General features: G+C 42.5%; 1 protein-coding gene across 3 annotated transcripts; it reads right to left on the bottom strand.

Annotated features, from left to right (window-relative positions):
• Positions 1 to 9,397: 9,397 nt before the first annotated feature.
• On the bottom strand, positions 9,398 to 13,292 carry LOC131401675 (mucin-16-like). 3 transcript variants are annotated; one of them, XR_009217831.1, is made up of 2 exons: positions 13,061 to 13,292; positions 9,398 to 9,414 (listed from the first exon to the last, which is right to left on the bottom strand). XR_009217831.1 is itself a non-coding variant. In XM_058536915.1 (2 exons), the coding sequence occupies exons 1-2, from the start codon at positions 13,250 to 13,252 to the stop codon at positions 12,680 to 12,682; spliced, it is 225 nt and encodes a 74-aa protein (XP_058392898.1). In that variant the 5' UTR covers positions 13,253 to 13,292; the 3' UTR covers positions 12,653 to 12,679. The 3 variants fall into 3 exon arrangements, 1 of the variants encoding a protein (XP_058392898.1); XR_009217830.1 differs by lacking the exon at positions 9,398 to 9,414 and adding an exon at positions 10,753 to 10,916 and having other exon boundaries at positions 13,061 to 13,077; XM_058536915.1 differs by lacking the exon at positions 9,398 to 9,414 and adding an exon at positions 12,653 to 12,712.
• Positions 13,293 to 22,278: the final 8,986 nt, after the last annotated feature.

A 22,278-nucleotide genomic window follows, 5' to 3' on the forward strand; every position in this document is an offset into this window, starting at 1 on the left:
GAGTTATTTTTTACCTAAATCTTCTCTCCTCTATTCTTCCATGTGGTAATCATCTGGAATTTTGGTGTGAATGTGTTTTTAATGTCTTGTTTGAAAACTAATACTAAATTAGACAGACGGTTTTTTTCCTTTCCTTGTGACTCCTGTTATGTTTTCCTGGGTTAACATTTCTTCTTCCTGATGTACATTCTTTACCGGCTCTTTCACTGCAGGCCTGTGGGAGGTCAACTTTGAGTCTGTTTGTAATTCAGAAAACGTCTTTCTTTCTTTGACACATAGTGCGAATAGGTGTTTAATTTAGCTTTGTAGTAATTTTTTTCCTTCTTTGTCATGTTATTTAATATTTCTGATCCTACGCATCTTTACCTTAAAATGGATATAAAACCCTAAATATTGTGACTGTAACTGAGATAGTACACGCAGAGCTTGCTAGTCATGTTGCTTAGGAGAATTAAATAGTCAATAATGATAAAGATTATTAACCATTATAATGATATCATAATAATGTAACATATAATAATATTAATGTATAATAATAATTATACATTAATTTATAATTATAATGTACAGTGTATAATGTATGCAATGAATAATAATAATATATTAATATTATTAATCATTATAATCCTCAGAGTGTGCATTCTCAGAGAACCACTGCTTAAGATTGAGAATGTGAAGCTCACACACAAAAAGTATGAACGAGTAGCATGACTGTGACTTTAATTCTCAGCCCTTGGGTATCTTCAGCTGTGGTCGTCTGCACAGTGTGTACAGAAAATGTAATCTGTTCCCACAGACCCAAGGCAGAAGAGCACAGCCTGCCTCATGCCTGGGTTGCTCTGGGCTGCCTGTTGGGGAGCCTCTGCTGTGAGACTAGTTGGACTCTGAACAGAGAAAGATGAAAAAAGACTCTTTCTTTTCCCTCAGATTTCTCCCCCCAAGTTTTATTCACTTTTACATCCAGAGCAGATACTCTCTTCCCAGAACCTTGGTGTTACTCTGGGATTCAGGCTTCCCAGACATCTAGTCATTTCAGCTCCCAAGGCCCAAGGTGACTGCAGAGTCATGTATCACCCACTCATCCCATCTTGGCCTGTTTCCCGTCATGGAGGACCCATGAGTGGGGAGAGGAGACATTGAGGGAGATTGATCTGGAAGTCCTGGTGAATCTGAGCTTCAGAGAATGAAGAAGAAAAGGGGAACATGAGACTGTCAGGGCTTCAGTGGGGGAGGAATATGGAGGAACCGAGAGGGGTGTGATGGCCGCACAGAGTCAAGGGGAGGGATGTTCCAAAGTTTCCCAAGAAGGGAAACCTTGCACTGAAGTGGGGATACGATTTTACATGTTGGAAATGTCTGTGCTGGTTTCACCAATTCTGGTGTCCCTGAGGGATCAACTGGTGTGACACCACAGGACAGAAGTTGCAGTCACTTTCAGGACTTAAGGAAGGTGAAACCTTTCAGCTTAGTCCTTTGTGAGCCAGTCAGGGGTCAAGTCTAGAAAGGCTTGGAGCCTGAGTCCGTCCAATGTGGTTTCGTACTGTTCCAGCCCAGCTCCTCTGGACCCCAGCTGGGAAAAGGGGACATCAGATATAGTCAGATCTACTCATCGCAGCTTCCGTAGGTTGCCATGAGGCAGGTAATAGCCCAGGCATCGTCACTGGAGCTCATAGTCGCCCTCCTTCTTCCGCCGGCAGACGAGGTGAGGTGAGGAGAGCGCATCAGAATGGTCCAGTCAGCTGCCCAGTATGGGAGACTCCAGGAGAAGGAGATGCCAAAGCCACAGAGACCCAATGTCTCCTGTGTCTCCCTCTTCCTTTTGTCCACTTAATTTTCACCCTCAGTCCTTCTTTTCCTTTCCTTTTCCCTCTCTTGGCTCTCTCTCCCTCTCTTTCCCCTACATGTTCTAGCTTAATTGAGGTATTACCGACATACAGTAAACTGCATACATTTAAAGTGAATAAATTTATACATTTTGATTATAACATATTGAACCATCACCTCAATCGAGAAAAGGAATGCCCATCCTCCCCAAATTTCCTCATGCTCATTTTAATTCCTCCTTCCCTGCTGTTTGCAAACACAGTCTCATTCCCAGGTAACCAGTATATGTCTGGTATATGTCCTTATAGATTTTCGTGTATTTTCCAAGGATTTTTATAAATGGGATCATATACTATGTACTCATTTTTTACTGGCTTCTTTCACTCAGAATAATTATTTTGAGATTTATTCTTGTCATCGCATGTACTATGAATTCATTCCTATCCCCAATGCTTCCCTGGCAGCACTGTGCACACACCCGAGTGCTTCCCAGGTTGGAGTGAGAGCCAATAGTACTGCTGCATCCCCCAAAGTAGGAATGCACCTTGGTGCAAATCTGGGAGGGGTTGGCGGGTGCCCTGGACCCTCAAATGAATGCTTTCCTGGATGATTGGAAAGCCCACCATGCCACTGCAGTCCCAATGATTGGCCAATGTTCAGAACCCGTGAAGAAGTCCCACCCACCAAGCACAGAGGCTGGCATGAGCATGAGAAAAGGCAGCAGCAGATATATGCACACATGCAAATGCTTTCCCAGATGGCACAAATACCCATAGTAGTGCTGCAGTCTCACAACTGGGTAGGTGCCTCCGTGTGGCTGCAGCTCTGAGCTCAGTGTTAATGCTTTCCCAGCGGATGGGAACACCCACTTTACCAACGCAACTTTCAGCATATGGGGTGGGATCAGAAAGACAGCTCATGCTTCCCCCACAGCGGTAGCAGGTGGAATCTGTGACCTGATACAACCACAAATATGCAGGCAAAAGATTAGTTGATCAAAGACCATAAGAAACTACACTAACAATTCAGAGCAGAAGGAAATGACAAACCTCTAGAAACGAACCTTGAAGTCACAGAAATTTACAATCTAAATGACAGAGAATTCAAAATAACTGTCATTACAGAAACTCACCAAGTTACAAGAATGTTCAGACAGTTCGATGAACTCAGGAATAAAATTAATAAGGAAAAGGAATACTTCATCGAAGAAACTGAAACTATTAAAAAAAAGACAAGCAGAAATTCTGGATATGAAAAACATAATTATTGAGATAAAAAATAATCTAGAATCATTAAAAAACAGCTGATATTATGGATGAAAGAATTAGTGATTTAGAGGATTGAAATACAGAAATGCTTTCAGTAGATGAGGAGAGAGGACTCAGATTTTTAAAAAATGAAGGAATTCTTGGAGAAATATATGACTCAATTATAAAAGCAACCTAAGAATTATACGTATCACAGAAGGAGAAAAGAGGGAGAAAGGAGCAGAGAGCTTGTTAAAAGAAATAATAGCTGAGAACTTTCCAAACCTGGGGAAGAACCGGACTTACAAGTACATGAAACCAGCAGAAGGCCTAATAACATCAATGCTAAAAGACCTCCTCCAAGGCATATAATAGTAAAATTGGCAAAAAGCCAATGACAAAGAAAAAATATTAAAGGAAGCAAACAGAAGAAAATAACCTACAAAGGAACCCCTATCAGGCTTTCAGCTTATTTCTTGGCAGAAACTTTACAGGCAAGGAAAGAATAGAATGATATAATAGAGATATTGAAAGACAAAAACTTTCAGCCAAGAATACTCTATCCAGTGAAATGATCTTTATGATACAATGGAGAAATAAAAGTTTTCGCAGATAAACAAAGTCTGAGGGAGTTCATCGTCACTAGATGTCCCATACAAGCAATGATCAAGAACGCCATCATACCTGAAACAAATAGAAGACAAATGTCTACAAAGCTTTGAACAAAGAGATAAATAGACAGACAAAATCAGAAAGCTACAGCTCTGTTTCACAACAAGGTAGCAAATACTTAATTATAACTTAAAAAAAGAATGGAAGGAAAGCATAAAAAGTAACTATAAACACTTCAGCATAGTCACAAATGCACAACACAAAAATGAATAACTTGTGACAACAATAACTCAGAAGGAGAAGAGGAAAGGGATGGAACCTGCTTAGTCTAATGGAGATAAGAGGCTCTCAGAAGATGGACTATGTCATCTATGACATCTTCATACAAACCTCACAGTAACCAGCAAACAAAGAATCAGAGCAGAGCCATAGATAATAAAAAAAGAGAAAACTTTCACAGAAAACCCCCAAAATGAAATAGTAGTCCGAAACTGAAAGGAAGAGAAACAATGGAATTATAGATTAGGAGGGATTAAGCCCTCAGGTATCAATAATCACTCTAAATGTAAATCGATTGAATTCTCCAATCAACAGACACAGAGTGGTGGGGTGGATTAGAAAACAAGACCCAACAATACGCTGCCTCCAGGAAACACATCTCAGCACTAAAAACAAACAGGCTCAGAATGAATGGATGGGAGACAATACTCCAAGCAAATGGCAAATAAAACAAAGTAGGTGTTTCCATAGTTATATCAGACAAAGCAGACTTCAAGATAAAAAAGACTATGAGAGACAAAGAGGGGCAGTATATAATGATAAAGAGGACTTTCCACCAAGAGGACATAAGACTTATAAAGTTATATGCACCTAACGCAACACCACAAAAAAATATAAAGCAACTATCAATAGACCTAAAGGGAGAAATTAACAGCAACACAGAAATAGCAGGGGAGCTGAACATCCCACTTACATCCATGGATAGATCATGCATAGAAAGGCAACAAGTAAATAGTGGAATGAAATGAAACATATGATCTGATGAACTTGATATATATAGAGCATACCCTCCCAAAAAAGCGGAATACACATTCTTCTTAAGTGCACATGGAACCTTCTCAAAGATAGACCATATGTTGTGAAACAAGGCAAGCCTGAATAAATTTAAGATTGAAATCATATCAAGCTTCTTTTCTGACCACAATGCTATGACACTAGAAATCATCTACAAGACAAAAGATGGGGAAGTTACAAATATGTGGAGACTAAAGAACACACGACTGAAGAAACATTGGATCAATGAACAAATCAAAGGAGAAATCAAAAAATACCTGAAGACAAATGAAAATGAAAAGACAACAAAACAACTCTTATGGGATGCAGCAAAAGCAGTTCTAAGAAGGAAATTCATAACAATACAAGCGCATCTCAGCAAACAAGAAAAATACCAAATAAGTACCTTAAACTACACCTAATAGAATCAGAAAATGAAGAACAAATGAAGCCCAAAGTCAGCAGAATGAGGGAAATAATAAAAATTAGAGCAGAAATAAATGAAATAGAGACTAAAAAAACTGTAGAAAGGATCAATGAAACAAAGAGCTGGTTCTTGTGAAGATTGAAACAAAACTGACAGACCCTTAGCCAGACTCACTAAGAAAAAAAGACAGAAGGCTCAACACATAAAATTAGAAATGAAAGAGGAGAAATTACAACAGATACCACAGAAATCCAAAGGAAAATAAAAGAATACACTGAACGACTTACATGCCACCAAATTGGATAACCTAAAAGAAATAGATAAATTATTAGATTCATACAACCTCCCAAAACTGATTCAAGGAGAAACAGAGAAAATGAACAGACAAATCACAAGTAAATAGATCGAAATGGTCATCAAAAACCTCCCAAAAAACAAAAGTCCAGGACCAGATGTCTTCTCTGGAGAATTCTACACAATATTCAAACAAGATTTAATACCTATGCCTCTGAAACTATTCCAAGCAGTTGAAGAAGTTGGAAGACTTCATAATTCATTCTATGAGGCCAACATCACCCTGACAGCAAAAGCAGGCAAGGACATCACAAAGAAGGAATATTACAGGCCGATATCGCTGATGAACACAGATGCAAAAATCCTCAACTAAATATCAGCAAATCGAACACAGCAGTATATTACAAGGATCATATACCATGATCAAGTGGAATTTATACCAGGGATGCAGGGAAGGTTCAACATCCGCAAATCAATCAATGTGCTACACCACAATAACAAAATGAGGAATAAAAATCACATGATCCTCTAGACAGATGCAGAGAAAGGATTTGACAAAACACAACATCCATTTATGATAAAAACTCTCAATAAAATGGGTATAGAAGGAAAGTACCTCAACACAATAAAGGTCAAATATCACAAACCCACAGCCAACATCATACTTAATGGTGAAAAACTTAAAGCCATTCCTCTGAGAACAGGAAGAAGACAAAGGTACCCACTCTCGCCACTCCCATTCAACATAGTACTGGAGGTTTTGGCCAGAGCAATTAGGCTGGAAAAAGAAATAAAAGAAATCTAAACTGGAAAGGAAGAAATTAAACTCTTGCTGTTTGCAGATGACATGATTGTAAATATAGAAAACCCAAAACAATCCATCAGAAAACTATTAGAAATAATCAACCACTACAGCAAAGTTGCAGCGTACAAAATCAACTAACAAAAAGCAGTTGCATTTGTATACTCTAATAATGAACTAACAGAAAGAGAACTCAAGAGTACAATCGCATTTACAACTGCAACAAAATGAAAAAAGTGATTAGGGATAAATTTAACCAAAGAGGTTAAAGACCTATACAATGTAAACTGTAAGACATTATTGAAAGAAATCAATGATGACCTGAAGTAATGGGAAGATATTCCATGCACATGGATTGGAAGAATAAACACAGTTAAAATGTCCATATTACCTAAAGTAATCTACGGATTCAAAGCAATCCCAATCAGAATCCCAATGACATTCTTCATAGAAACAGAACACAGAATCCTAAATGATATATGGAATAACAAAAGACCTCAAATAGCCAAAGAAATCCTGAGAAGAAAGAACAAACCTGGAGGAATCACAATCCTAACTTGAAAATATATTACATAGCTACAGTAATGAAAATGGCATGGTACTGGCACAAAAGCAGACTCATAGATCAATGGAGCAGAACTGAAAGCTCAGAAAAAAAAAACCACACATCTGTGGTCAGTTAATCTCTGACAAAGCAGCCAAGATCATACAATGGAGAAAGGAAAGTCTCTTCAATAAATGCTGTTGGGAAAACAGGACAGCCACATGCAAATGAATGAAAGTAGATCATTATCTTCCACCATACGCAAAAATTAACTCGAAATGGATAAAAGACTTGAATCTAACACTTGAAATCATAAAACTCCTAGAAGAAAATATACGCAGTACAGTCTTTGACATCAGTCTTTTCTGCACCCTTCCCAATACTATGTCTACTCAAGCAAGGGAAAGAAAAGAAAAAATATACAAGTGGGACTACATGAGACTAAAAGGCTTCTGTAAGGCAAAGGAAATGATGAACAAAACGAAAAGACAGGGTCAGGCCCGTGGTTTAGTGGTTAAGTGCACGAGCTCCGCTACTGGCGGCCCAGGTTCGGATCCCAGATGCGCACAGATGCACCGCTTGTCCGGCCATGCTGAGGCCGTGTCCCACATACAACAACTAGAAGGATGTGCAACTATGACATACAACTATCAACTGGGACTTTGGGGAAAACAAAAAAGTAGGAAGATTAGCAATAGATGTTAGCTCAGAGCCGGTCTTCCTCAGAACAAAAGAGGAGGATTAGCACGGATGTTAGCTCAGGGCTGATCTTCCTCAAAAAAATTAAAAAACGAAAAGACAACCCACGAACTGGGAGAAAATGTTTGCACATCATATATCTGACAAGGGGTTAATTTCCAAAATATATAAACAACTCATACACCCGACAACAAAAAAAAAGATAATCCAATCTAAAAATGGGCAGAGGATATGAACAGACATTTTTCCAAAGAAGATATACAGAAGCCCAACAGGCACATGAAAAGATGTATAACATCACTAATTATTAGGGATATTCAAATCAAAACTACAATGAGTGATAACCTTACACCTGTCAGAATGGCTATATCTCCCAAGACAAAAAAAATAACAAATGTTGGAGATGATAAGGAGAAAAGAGCACCCTCACACACTGCTGGTGGGAATGCACACAGTTGCAGCCACCGGGGAAAACAGTATGGAGATTTCTCAAAAATTAAAAATAGAAATACCATAACTTCCAGCTATCCCACTACTGGGTATTTATCCAAAAAAATTGAAATCAACAATTCAAAGAGATTTACGCACCCCTGTGTTCACTGTGGCATTATTCACAATAGCCAAGACATGGAAGCACCCCAAGTGCCCTGCTACAGATGAATGGATAAAGAAGATGTGGTATGTATTATATACAATGGAATACTACTCAGCCAGGAAAAAAAGACAAGATCGTCCTGTTTGCAACAACCTGGATGGACCTTGAGGATATGATGTTAAATGAAATAAGCCAGACAAAGGTATATGCATGATTTCACTCATATGTAGAAGATAAACATACACAGGGATAAAGAGAACAGATTAGTGCTTACCAGAGGGGAAGGGGGCTGGGGGTTTAGTGAAAGAGTTAAAGGGGCACATGTGCATGGTATGGATAAAAGTCAGACTACTTGTGGTAAGCACGATGTAGTCTATACAGAAATTCACAGATAATAATGAACACCCGAAATTACACAATGTTAAAACCCTTTATAATTTCAAGAAAATAATTAAAAAAGAAAAAAATAATTCATTCTTTTTTATGGCTGAATAGTATTCCACTGTGGGGATATACCACACTTTGTGTATCCTTTCACCAGTAGATGGACATTTGAGTTGTTTTCCGTTTTTGTCTACTATAACTAGGTTGTTATCAACATGTGTGTACAAGTCTGTGTATAGAAATATGTATTTATTTCCCTTAGATGAATTCCTAGGAAAGGAATGGCTGGTTAGACATATGTAATTATTAAAGACGCATCCAAGCTATTTTTCACCAGTACTGATGAGAGTTTCAGTGACTTGACATCTTCAACAACATTTGCTATAGTCAGTTTTTTTAATTTTAGCCATTCTCAAGTGTGGTGGAATCTTATGGTGACTGTCACTTACATTTCCCCAATGACTCATGTTGTGAAGGAGTAGGCAAGCCACACACAGACTGGGAGAAAACATCTGCACATCATATCCCTAGAAAAGGATGTGTATTTATAATATATAAAGACCTCTTACAACCTAATAGTAAGAAGACAATCAACACGTCATGGCTTGCCAGGAGACAGCACATCAGGTTTGTGATGAGCACCAGGGGGCCCGCCAAGCAGATGAGGATGAGGGCCCAGAAGGGGAGGTCTGGGGAGACAAGTGGTGTGGTGAGCCATGTCCTGTCATCACCCCAGGGCTCCTGGTGACCCCACTGTGCCTCAACTCTCCTTGACAAGGGTTGGCCAACATTCTTCATCATCCAAGACACTGTGCACATGGTTCTCTTTGATGAGACATAGCATCAAGATACTCATCCCCTACCATGGGCTAGGACTTCCTGCAGGTTTAAAAGGTTTCTCAGTCAAGGTGTCATATCTATTGGGAAAATATTCTGGAAGTGAATGAAATGGAGAATGCATGTGAGTGTGTTTCACTCTTTTTAATAAAACTTTTTAGACACAGAAAAATAAAAGGAACAGTTTCATAAACATGCACCATCTAGATTTAACAACGTATATTCCATCCAATTAAAACAATATTTCATCAATGTATAAATTATTAACACTTGCCACCCTTGATTCATCAAATGTTTTCAATGAAATATTAAAGTCAAGTAGACATCATGATGTTTCAAACAATTTTAGTTTCCATCTCTAAAATGTGAACACACTTTGCTACAAAATCCAAGACCATTATCACAGAACAAAAGTGTAATAAATTAAACCAAATTCATACCTCTGGGCACAGAGGAATGATTTTGGCCTGGACTTTCTTAGGACGGTCGGGGGGAGAATGGGTCATCATAGTTGGCAAGCCTATGGGATCTCTCTAAATTTGTAAAATCCCACTCAAATGTGTTCTTCCATGCCTGGAAACACATCATCCCCTTCTCCTCTATCTATTTGCTTAATATTCATTTTCTAGAATTAACCTACAATGTAACTTCCTGCAGGAAGTCTTCTCTGATTACCACCTCCAAGTATGAGTTTGTTCACATCAAATAATTGATAAGTTTGAATTCTCTATTCTTGTTATTGCCAGCTACAACATAAACTCCAGGAGGTGAGGACACACAGCACCCAGTGGGCATGGGTGGAAGGGTGCAGGTCCCTCTACTTGTACCTCTATCCAGACAAACTCTTAGAGGTGTGCTGTCTGATATGGAGCAGCAACAAGTCTCTTTTTGAATTAAAATTAATTTTAGTTAAATAAAATAAAAAATCTAGTACCTCAGTAACATTAAAAATCAGTACAAATAAAGACCAGTCACAATACCATCTTTCGAGTACTCAACAGCCACATGTGACTATGCACTGGAGAGCACAGATATAGAACATTCCAACACTGCAGAAAGTTCTAGCGCATTGGTGCTCATCTGGAGCGGGACTGGGTAAACTATAGCCTGTGGATCAGAAACCACATGACGCCCAAACCTGTAAGTCTTCTTCACACACAGCTGGAGACCCTCACTGACCATCTGGCCCAGTGGCTTTCAGTGCAGAGATAAGGAAACAAAAGTCCAGAGAGGGTAGGTGCCTAGCTTGAGGTCACAGAGTTGTCTAGGAGAAGGTGACGGCCTCCTATATTACACTGGTGTCCATTTCTCTCTCTCAATGGTGGGTAAAGACTGGGGGTCTATGCCACCTCCTGCCAGCCTGAGAAAGTTCAATGCTCTCTCAGCCCCAGGCATCCAGAATCCCCAGAAAGTCCGCATTTCCTTTCACAATGACCAGGGAGCCTTATCATTCCCAAGGACACTCTTCCTGACCAGGGTCAAGTTCTGCAGCTGGGTCCATTCTGGGTCAGCCACAGGAATTCCTCCTAGATGGCAACTCTGTCCAGTCTCTGTGCCAAGGCGGCAAGGTACACAGGGAGTCCACTCCAGTGTGGTTACTGTGGGGGACAGACCTGGAAGGGCACAAGGGATGAACAAGGGTGTCTAGAATTCTACCCTGATTCTAGATTCCCTGCCTCTGTGTCCTGTCCAAGATAACTTTCTGCAATAATGTAAACATTTGTCTGCACTACCAAATACAATCATTGTTAGCCCCGTGTTGTTATCAAGCACTTAAAATGTGGCTAGTGTGTGTGAGTGTGGAACTCAATTTATCACGTAATTTCATTTTAAGTAATTAATTTATAAATAAATAACCACAGGGAGAACATTTTTGAAACATTTGAGAAAGGACCTCTGCAAATGCATAAAAACAATGAATACACTGGTAAAAAAAAGGTCAAAATCAACTTTTCAAAAGTCTAGAAATTAATCAATGGCTTGTAAGAATCTGAGGAGGGTTTAGTGAAGAAACATGGTAGAATCTTGATAACAGGAGCAAACTTTGTGGCATTATAACTTGCACTATCCCATCCTGCTCTCACAATATCTTGCATAACTTTGAAAACCATCAGTCTCAGAACCATGGTAGCTGAGACAACCAGCAGCCAAGCAGAAATGATGGGTTTGGAGCTCTGAAAAGAGCCATCCCCATTGAACTGTCACTAGCTGACCTGCCTGGCAGCTTCCCGAAAAAGCCCCATGTTCAGGGCTTGATGTTACTTGACTCAGAGCTTGCCCAGGGAGGAAAGTCTGTCCCCAGGACACTTGCTAAAAATATTCAGGGCTAATTGTTTTCTATTGTAGCTGCCTGAGGGAGTGACACCAGCTGAGGCAGGCAATGGTGAGCCAAAAACTCAGAAGAAAAATTGGGGGAATGAGATGTCCACAAGGGGCTTTGAAAAGCTCCAGTGTATTTGCGGGCATCTAGAAGGCAACAAATGCTCAGGGCTGTGGCACGCCCAGGAAAGACTTGAGACCATCTTAATCTCTCACCTCTAGTTGAAGGGTTGGCTTAATATCTGAAAACTGGATGATGTATTACACAATATTAATAGAATAAGGGCAAATACCACGAAATCTCGAGCACATATACAGAAAATAATTTTACAAAATACAACGCCCTTCATGTCTAAAAAAGAAAACACTCAACAAATTAGGAATACAAAAAAGCTTTCTCAACCTATAAACAGCATCGATGAAAAACCCACGGCTAACACCATATTCAATGGTGAAAGACTGAAAATTTCCCCCTAAGACCAGGGACAAGACAATGATGTCTTCCCATATCTCGTATGTTAATCACAGGTACTAGAGGTTCTAATGAGGGCAATTAGGCAAGAAAAAGGAAAAAAAGAAACCCAGATTGGAAGGGAAGAGGTAAAACTATTTGTTTTGCAGATGAGAAGATATTGAATATAGAAAAACCTAAAAAATACACTCCTCCCCACACATAATATGTGAATCGTATACTAATAGGTGTATAAAAAATTTAAATTGCCCCATGTGGTTAGCGGCTCCACTATTGGAGAGCACAGTTAGACTGCTGATATTTGTTGAAAGTCTCCAAAAGAGGAGGAGGAGCAGGATGCTGGAGGTTGGTGGCACCAAATGTTAATGCTTTTCTCATCCCCCGAAAACCTATGGAAGGAGATGTTAGGATTAGTTGACAGGGATGTGGGGCAGAATGGGCACGATGTAAGTGACTTCCAGATCAATGATGTGTCATGGGAGCTCAGAGTCATCAGCCACCAGCTCAGCCAATGCTTCCAATCTCCTCAAGCTACATCAAGTTGGTGACCAGGCAGGAGTGAAATATGTCTCAAAGCTGGCTGCCTCTGTAGAGCTTGGTGACCTAGAACAAACGTGAGGGAGAGTGGGTGAGGTGGAGGTCTCCTGGGGATGCAAGGCGCCACTGGTGCCAGTGAAAGATCACAGACCTTGGGGCAAGGGAGATCTGACTTCAAATCCTGGCTCTCTCCCTAACTCACTGTGTGACCTTAAGCACAATACTCCCATTTCTGAGCTTCAGTTTACCCATGTGAGAAATGGGGATGGCAGCTAGGACATCACCTCTGGACACTGAGAGAACCCAGACATGCAGGGAAAATGAAGGGTTGAAACAATCACATAACAGATGTAAGTCAGATGGAGGAATGATTGTGCACTTAGGGCAAGGAGAGACGGGAGAGGGAGACCCCACCTGGTCCTGGGTGTCCCCGAGCAGGGCGGTGTACTCCAAGGATGTGGGCTCCGAGTTGCTGAGGTTCCAGCTGATGATGCAGAAATGTAGCTGGTGCTCTCTCTGGATGCATAAACTCTGGGCTGCAGAGCCTGGAGCCACGGAGAGGAAGAGCAGACAGGTGGAGACTCTCAGCTCCCAGCACAGAGGCATGGTGGCCCACGAGGTCAGGGTGGTGGGTACAGACAGCGTCCACACTGGTGGCTGTCCCATCCTTCTCAGGCCTGGGGAGAGAGGGATGTGGGGACTCTAGAGAGAGGTCCTGAAACCTCTGGGGGTGGGGGCCAGAACAGGAAGGAGGAAATGGGAGTACAGTGGGGTGACAGATAGGGGTGGTCACAAAAGAGGTCATTAGGGGCAAATGCTGAGGGGAGGGTCTCACCTGAGGGAGACCAGTCTGCAACTTGAGTAGAAGGGGCCCAGGTTGCTCTTCTTGAACAATGATCCAGCTGGGGAGGAAGGAGGAGGAGGAGGAGCAGGAGGGACAGGGTTTGAAGGAGGGGCTGGGTGGGATTTAACCTACCGGGAGCTGCTGGGACCAGGGTCTCCCCAGGCTCTGCAGGACCCTCTCAGTGAAGTTGATCGTGGCTTAGTCTTTGCTCATGTCTGAGGAACACCAGAGGGTGGAGATGGTGACGTTGACTGTGAGGGTCCTCAGGTTGTGCCCCAAAGCTGCAAGACGAGAGGGAGAGCGATGGCCGTCTCTGAAAGCTGGGCTGAGACCACACCAGGGTCCTGCACTCATTATAATCTGTCGTCTTCTTTCCCAGTGGCAACACCATCCACACGTGCGGTCACCCAAGTCAGAACCAGCATATCTGCTCAGCTCCACCTCCCTCCCAGTAACACCCATTCACCTTGCACACTGGTCCTCACATACACTCCCTCTCTCCATCCCTGTCCTAGCTCAGGTCTTAACTTCCTTCACCCGGACAAACACCCCAGCAGGTTCACTGAATGCTCTAAAGGATGTTCCACGTGGACTACTAGAAGAATCTTTCTGAAATGAATACACCACTAGGGCCACCATTGCTCTAGTACCACCCATGGCTCCCTATGGCCTTCAGTGTTTAGTTCAACCTTCTTGACCTGGCACTCAAGGCTCTACTCAATCTGGTTCCTGCTGACCTTTCAGTCTCATTTTATCCATCTACTGCGGGTTAAAGGTTATGCTTCATGCAACCCAAATTCGTTTCAATTCTCCCCATACGGAATGTTGTTTCTGGCCGGAGCCTTTGCTCATGGAATCTCCTCTGCCAGGAAAACCCTTCATCCTCTATTTGCCGGGGTCACTCCTACTCATTCTTAAAGACTTCATTCTGGTGAAACTTTCTCTAGCAAGCTCTTCCCCTCCAAATTATGCCAGGTGCATCTCCCCGAAATATCCCATATTGTATTATAATGGTGTGTTAATTTCACAAGACTAGGGGCTCTCTGAGGTCTGGCCTTAGACTGAATCGTTGGTATAATCTTTGTAATCAGCATGATTGCCGTAAGACCAGAATTTCACACCCTGGCTTCCCAGCTCCTGGATAACACCTGGCTCATGGGGAGTGGGGCCAGAGAGATTCTCTTGGGAAGGAAAAGGGGCCCCCAGATACCTGTGGTGGCTTCTGGTGGCACAGGTGATGATCAAGTATGCAGGGACCTGGTGGTCGGCTTGGGAGCTGTGGAGAGGGCTGTCAGCAGGGAGGGACAGAGTGGGAGGAGCCCCCAGGCTCACACGGGCTCCAGCACTGGCTGTCTCAGGACCACCATTCACAGGTGAAGCATAAATGAGAGTGAGGGGACGGGTGACTGTGCTAGCAGATGGATGAGCAAGACTGTGGATGAGAGGAGCCCAAGAGAGAGAGATAGGTGAACAAGAGAGACTGAACTCGGAATAGAGACAGATAGACAGGCAGAAAAATGGGAAGATGAATGGGATACCTGGAAAAGGAGGACCAAGGGTGAATTAAAGGAGAATTAAAGTGAAAACCACGTGGGGTCAGAATGTGGTGGAGAACATATCTGTGTCTAAGGCTTTGTCACAATGGGCTGGGACTCTCCACCAGAACCCGGGAGGGAGAGAAGGGATGAATTAGAGCACTTCCAGGTGCCTCCCTCATCAAGGACAGCAGGTGAAGGAGAACAAGTGCTCCACAACCCCAAATGCAGACGGGACCTAGGAGATCAGGGCCAGGAATACTCACTGTTGGTAGTCGGGTCCATGGCTCCATAGGTGTAACCTGTGGGGAGAAGGCGAGAGGAGCTGAGCAACAGTTGGGGTGAACATAAAGAATTAAGGGAAAGGAAGGATGTAGGGACCTTTGAGGGAAAAGCAGAGAGGAAAGCAGAGGGGATGAGTAGAGGGGTGTTCAGGGAGAAGGCAACGAGATGGAAGGTGTTTGGACCCAGTGATCACACAGTGATGAGAAGACTGAACCCAGACCATGAGGATAGAGAGATGGATCATAGCTCACTTTAGAGCAACAGAGGGAACACAGACCTCCAACTGGGAGACAGAGCGTGGCTGTATCACAGCCCCTCACCACTGACGTAGAGGCTGTCCCAGTCCAGGGTGAAGGAGCCCAGGTGGGTGATGCTCTGTGTCTCATGGCTCAGCTCCCAGTAGAGTCACTCTCTGTCCAGCCTGGGACCTGCGGGAGTCAGAGTGGAAGGTGCAGATGATGTCCACCACAGTGGCTGCCCCACCCTTCTCAAGCCTGGGGGAGGAAGATCATGGGGATGTGGAATACTGAGCAGGGGTAGTTCTGGGTGTGGAAAAAGAGAGAGGGGAAGGGAGGAGGCTGATGGAGATGCTGAAGGGGCTGCTCTGATGCCTGCAGTGTCTCTCCTAGGTGTCTCCCGTGTGAGACAACCCCCTCACAAGTAAGGCCTGAATTCTTTTAGGATGTGGAGGGGTGCCTGCGAGTGGCAAAGAGGGGTGAACACACAGACCTGGGTGAGGGGACGCCTGCAGGTCTGCACGGACAGCAGCGAGGAGCAAAGTCAGTGCCCTGTGCCATCTGACACATGCAGGCAAGAAAGTACCGTTATGTTCTCTTGGTTCTACAATCCAAGATCTTTTCTTTCTACTTCTTTCCTACTCCACAGCCATCAGCCAGGCGTAGGGAACAATCATCTTATTCTTAATCTTATTCCCAGCACCTCCCATCTTGCATATTAAGTCTTCATTCTTAACCATGAAGTCCATTTTAACCCACATGCTTAGACCAAACCCTAATCACATCATCCTTCTACACGCATCTCTCCAGAGTCTTCCCACTGTTCTTAGAACAGAGTCTCAAGTCACCCCTGATCTGGTCCTGCCTGTCCCCCCTCGCTGGTGTGGCTCACACCTCTCCCCCTGTGTTGACTCAGCTCAGCCATCCCTCTTCTCAGTTCATGGACTCACCAAGCTCTCTGCTTCAAGGGTGTGCTCATGCGGTCCCTCTGCCTGAAACGCTCTCTTGAACACACTCTCACACCCTCACTCCAGTCTAACCCTCCGACCAGCTAAATCCAGTGCCAACTCCAGCTCTCAAGCTAAATATCAGTCCTTCTCAAGAGGGCTTCACTGCCCCCTCAGGTTGATTCCCCTTGTGCCAAACTCCTACATCACTCTCATCATTAACTTTTCAAAATCCAAATTCCCAAATACAATATAAATTCCATAGAGGTGGGACAAGGTCTCTCTGGTTCTCCAGGTCCCCATGCATGTGGCCCAGGGCCTGGCTCATGAGATGAGGAACCATCCCGGTTTGTCTAGGACTGCCCTGGTTTGAACCGTAAACGTCCTGTGTCCTGGAAATCCCCACTGTCCTGAAGAAACGAGGATGGTTGGTCACCATTAATTATACACTCAAAGACTATCTATTGCATGACAAGCACACATTCCCCTCAAGAACATCACAGGAAATCTAGAATGAAAAAGGCACACACACATACACACACAATTAGTAGAGGCCAACAACTAAATACAAAATTACTTAACAAGATTCTCTGCAACGTGAATCACCAGACTGTTATTTCAGAAAAGTTTCAAGAAACAAAGTTAATTCCCTTTAGATGGCAAGGTGGAGAGGACAGTCTATTTGGAGACTAGAGCCCTTCCCTTCAACCTACATTGTTGCTTAGTACTCCTCCAAATGACTTGAAATGTCATAAAGAAAAAAATGCTCAAAATAAATCTGGCTACTGGCAAATTCAATTTTAAATTCGTTATTAATACAAAGAAGTTCCAATCATCTTTTTCCCTGAATGCTCCTTTATTTCAAATTTATGTGGAGGATTTATAGGACTTTAGAAGTCAAATTGAATGGGTCTAAGGAATGTTGCTGATTATCCCTGCTAATATTTCATGGGATGTCTTCTAATACTACATACACACGCAAAACATTTCTGTATTTATCTTATATATAAATCCTGACTTTTGAGTATTATGCAATGTAAGTAAATCTATATTTTCTACTATAATACACATTTGCAGTTATTTACGTTTGTTTCATGTGGTTTTATTTGCATACAACTGTACTTACTGAAATATTTACCACACAGAACCACACACAGCTTACCATGTTTCCATCCATCAAACATCAACAATATTTCTCAAGATACCCTCACTCTCAGTGACTCCATGTGGTGACAACCTGAGCCCAGGAAAGGCCACTGGCAGGTCTTCTGCACAGCGGAGGCTGCCGGAACCTCTTGGTACCAGGTCCACAGGGTACTCACCTGGTCACACAGAAATCCACAGATCAGTGAGGACAGGTGGACTCTGAGCCTGTTTTCACCTCAAACTTGATCTCCACGGACGCTTTTCGTGTCTGAGGGGGGAAAAAAAGTGCAAACAAGCTTTTGAGGCCTTTTATAGGGTGTTGGATGGAAAGGCCAATCCCATTCACTTTTCTTTCTTTGTATTTACTGATTTGACTGTAACTGTTAGCTGTGACTGTATTTTCCCGATTCCTATCCAGCCACCTGCTGCTCCCCGAGATGGGAGAAAGCAGCTTTGTGCTGTGTGCACTTGAGTCGCTCAACTCACTTGGCTGGCCAGAGACTTTTTGGTGACTCTGGACCCTTTAAACAAGCTTGTCATTTAGGGACACTGTAAGTTACTCGCTGACTTGTCAACATTTTCCACACTTCATTCAGGGCTTGGGAGATTTTCAGGCCCTGGAGCAGGTTTCCCAACCTCGGCACAACTGATATTTCGGGCCTAATAAATCTCTGTCAGGCGGTCCTGTGCCCTGGAGGACACTGAGCAGCATCCCTGCCTCCCCCACTAGATGACAGGAGCGCCCCATTTGTAACAACCCAAACACCATCTGCAGACGCGGATAAGCCCTCTGGGGACAAAATCACACGGAGGACGATGATGGGGACTCTGAGGATGGGACAGCGGCTCCCGGAGCCAGGAGGAACAGCAACCTCGGGCGCACTGAGCGAACAGCCCCGGGGGAAACGGGGCTCCGGGAGGACGGAGGGACGCCGGGCCCTGAAGGGGCTTCCCCAGGCCCAGGCCCCTCCCTGGACCGCGACTGGAGCTGGGACAGCCCGCCACTCACCGAGCCCCGCCCATGAGGGTGAACGTCCACAGGAATGCTGTCCGCGCCAAGAAGAAGGAACACACCGCGCAGAACGTCCGCTCCATCCACGGCGCCGCCCGCGCTTCCGGTTCCGGTCTCGGGCGGGCGTTCGGGGAGGACGAACGTTTGGGGGCTGCGGGATGAGGCGGCTGGCGGGGCGAGGCCGCACACCCCAGCCTTGGGGGTGGTGTCTAGTTTCTAGAGTGCGTGAGAAGCTGGAAAGCGGGCTGGGTCAGCATCAGGGACAGGGACAAAATCTAGGGGCGGGGCAGTGTGCGGGAACCAGTTCTAGGGGCGGGATGTGGGCGGGGACAAGGCTGTGAGTGACAGCAGGCCTGGCGGGCGGTTCTGTGGGCGGGAACAAGGGTGCGGGTGGGGCAGTGATCCGGGACCAGGCTGTGGGCGGGGAAGAGGTTGTGGGCGGGGCAATGAGACGGAACCAGGCTGTGGGCGTGTCCAGGCTGTGGGCGGAGCCAGACCTGAACGTTGTGGGCGGAGACCAGTTCCAGGGGTGGGACGAGGCGGGGTTGTGGCTGGAATAATTCAGGCAGACTTCACAGGGGGAAGAAATCAGCTCCAGGGGTGGGGCTGGAAGCAAGGCTTTCCGTGGACCCCTAGACTGTACAGGTAGCTGGATGTTGAACAGCTGTTCTTCATTCATTTCCCCACCTTTACACAGCCTCATAGAATGATGTGCCCATATTTAGAATTCTAAACTTTTTGAGCATTTGCTGTTGTTAATTTCGTTAAAAAATTGGATCATATATTCACATTTCTCTACAACTTGCTGTTCCAAGCCAGTAGATAAGGATATAACGCTATTTTAATTTTAAAAATCTGGGGGGAGGGAGACCTATGTCGTAAGTGCATGTATAGGAAAACTTCAAAGAGTGGTGCAAAGTCAATAAAATATACTCACTCTACCACAGTCTCCCGGTACTTTTGCACAGAGATAAACATCCTTTCTTGCTTTATCCTTCCAGACATACTGTGTATATGTGGGCCTGTGTATATGTTCAAGCCCAAGAGGGATGTCCCCAAGCAAAACCTGAAGCCCATGAATTGTCTCATGCATCAGAAGTTAATGAGAAGAGATTTAATTTTCTGGTGGAAGGAGATGAACCAGTGATGAATCCATAGGAAGACAACAAAGAAACAAGAGAATTTTACCATTTAAAAGGTCAAAAGAAAAAGTGAGAAAGAAGATGTATTCATACTATCTGACGTAGCACATCTCTGGATAAGATTCATATGCTATAAAATGGTAAACACTTATGTCATAAAACAGTAGACATCGAATTTTGATTTATCCTAATTAATTAAATAGTTATATTTGGCAATGGGAATTATGTTTTTCACATATGTACTAACATTTCATGCTGATTTTTTCAGAGAAGAAATAAACTATAAATAGTCAAAAGCTGAAAAATGAAAAAGCTATATGAGTAGCTAATTTAGAAATATAGATTTTCAACCAGAAATTTAAAGTTGTTGTTTTTGGAACCAGAGTCAAGAGTGGGGAAGGTAGCTTTTCATTATAAGGCTTGGAGTATTATTTGAGAGATGTGCGTATACATCCACACACACGCACACACACGGGAGCCTGAATTTGTATTCCAAAGGGATCATCTAACTCTACAAAGAATTTGTAAAAAGGATTCACTTTACAACAGTAGAACGTATTTTGAAAATTACAGACTTCATGCATTAAAAAAGCTGTCACCATCCCGGTGGAAAAATGAATGAGGCATCACTTTCCAACCCACATGGTGATAAGCATTTTACATACATTACTCTTGAGTTTTCTCACAGCAACCCGTAATGAAGATGGTATTATCTATCTCCATTTTGCAGAAGAGGAAATTGTGACAGCATATTGCTAAAATTTTCATATAAGTTCTCAATAGATATTGTTTTATGTTAAAATTGTTTACTGAATTTTCTTTTCATTAATAAAATGTGTCACTCTTACAAATAAGCAAAGGCTGTGTAAAAACAATTTAGAAAAACTAGAGTTTTCTTTTTATATAATTAAATATAACAATCACTTTATTATTTTTCTGCTCTCTGCCTCACATCTACGAAGATACTTCCTATCCTAAAGGCTTACTAGAAAACTCTACTAAAAATCAAGAATCAGGGAATACCCATAGTATGCAAGGTTCCTGAATACATGCAAAAAAAGACATTATAACAAATTTTTGTACCAAAATCTTAGATCGTTCATGAACTGATAACAACACAAATCATGATTAAGTAAGGTATTGCTGTAGAATGACAAATATTTAAATTTTAGACATTTAGAAAGGTAGTTCATTACAGTAACTACTGTGTATAAGAAGAATTTTTTCAAACTCACTAAGTGCCAGGAAATCATTTGACAAAATGCACTGCAATATTATTCACAATATCCAAGAGATGGAAGCTACCTAATTGTGCATCCGTGGGTGAAAGGATGAAGAAAATCTGGGGCATCTATACAATGGAATATTATTCAGCCTTAAAAAGGAAGGAAATCCTGTAATCAGAATTGCTTGCCTGGATAATTTCTGTAGCCATGTGCTTTCTTCCTTAGTCCCCTCTGGTCCTTTCACCAACCAGGAACCAGGGTGATCCTTTTACAACATAAGCGCAACAACATCTAATGGATCCCTAAAAGAGATTTTGGAGGTGGACTGCCTGGGTATCAGCTGTGTGACCTTGGTCAATTATATAACCTCTAATGTTCCTCATCCATAGAATAAAGGTTAATAGTATTGTCTCCATGGCATTGTTGTGAGCATTAAATGAGTGAATACATGTCTGATGCCTAGAATGTGCCTGGCACATGATAAGGCATCATGAAAAATTTAACTGTAATTATAACCAAATTAAATATTGTGATGGCTTATTAATTAAGTTGAACCATATGAAATTTCTAATATTCAACCATTTTGACCCATTATTATTGTTGAATAAATGATAAAACTCAGTCTAGGCATGTTTGGTAGAGTCAAAAAGGATTGGATAGATGAAAATATTATTAGAAAAAATAAGCTGAAATAAATTGCTTTGCAATTTACAAAGCAGTTTCTCATACTTTGTTTCATTTAATCTCTATAGAATGCTTTTCAGGGTATTATTACCACTGTCTCTGAAGGAGTAACTGATTGGCCCCAAATCACACCACATAAAATAACACAATTAGAGTGGAAACATCATTTCAAGTACAAATCCTATATGATATTTTGTTTCCCCTTCAGAATACCATCGATCCTCACAAGAAAGTGATGAAATAATGCTGATTCATAGGAACTTATTCTTAAAGAGACATAATCTCAGATGATAAAAACTACGTCTTTGAAACAGGGGTGTTGCGAGAAGTAACTTGGAACCAATGCTTTCTGGGTTTTCAAGTCCATGATTAGACTTCTGGAAAACAATCAAAGAAGGGAAAGGGTGAATAATAGTCCAGAATGTAAAAAGTTTGACGTATATGTAACATTATTGATCACCTCAAGATTCTCTTTTTGTTTATGGGCTGTGTCACCCTACTAGAATATAAATGCTTTTAGGGTAGATCACTGCTATGGTGCAGCAAGAAGTAGGCGCTGAGTAAATATATATTAA

Source organism: Diceros bicornis (genome assembly GCF_020826845.1).
Source record: "Diceros bicornis minor isolate mBicDic1 chromosome 13 unlocalized genomic scaffold, mDicBic1.mat.cur SUPER_13_unloc_1, whole genome shotgun sequence".
Classification (NCBI taxonomy): domain Eukaryota; kingdom Metazoa; phylum Chordata; class Mammalia; order Perissodactyla; family Rhinocerotidae; genus Diceros; species Diceros bicornis.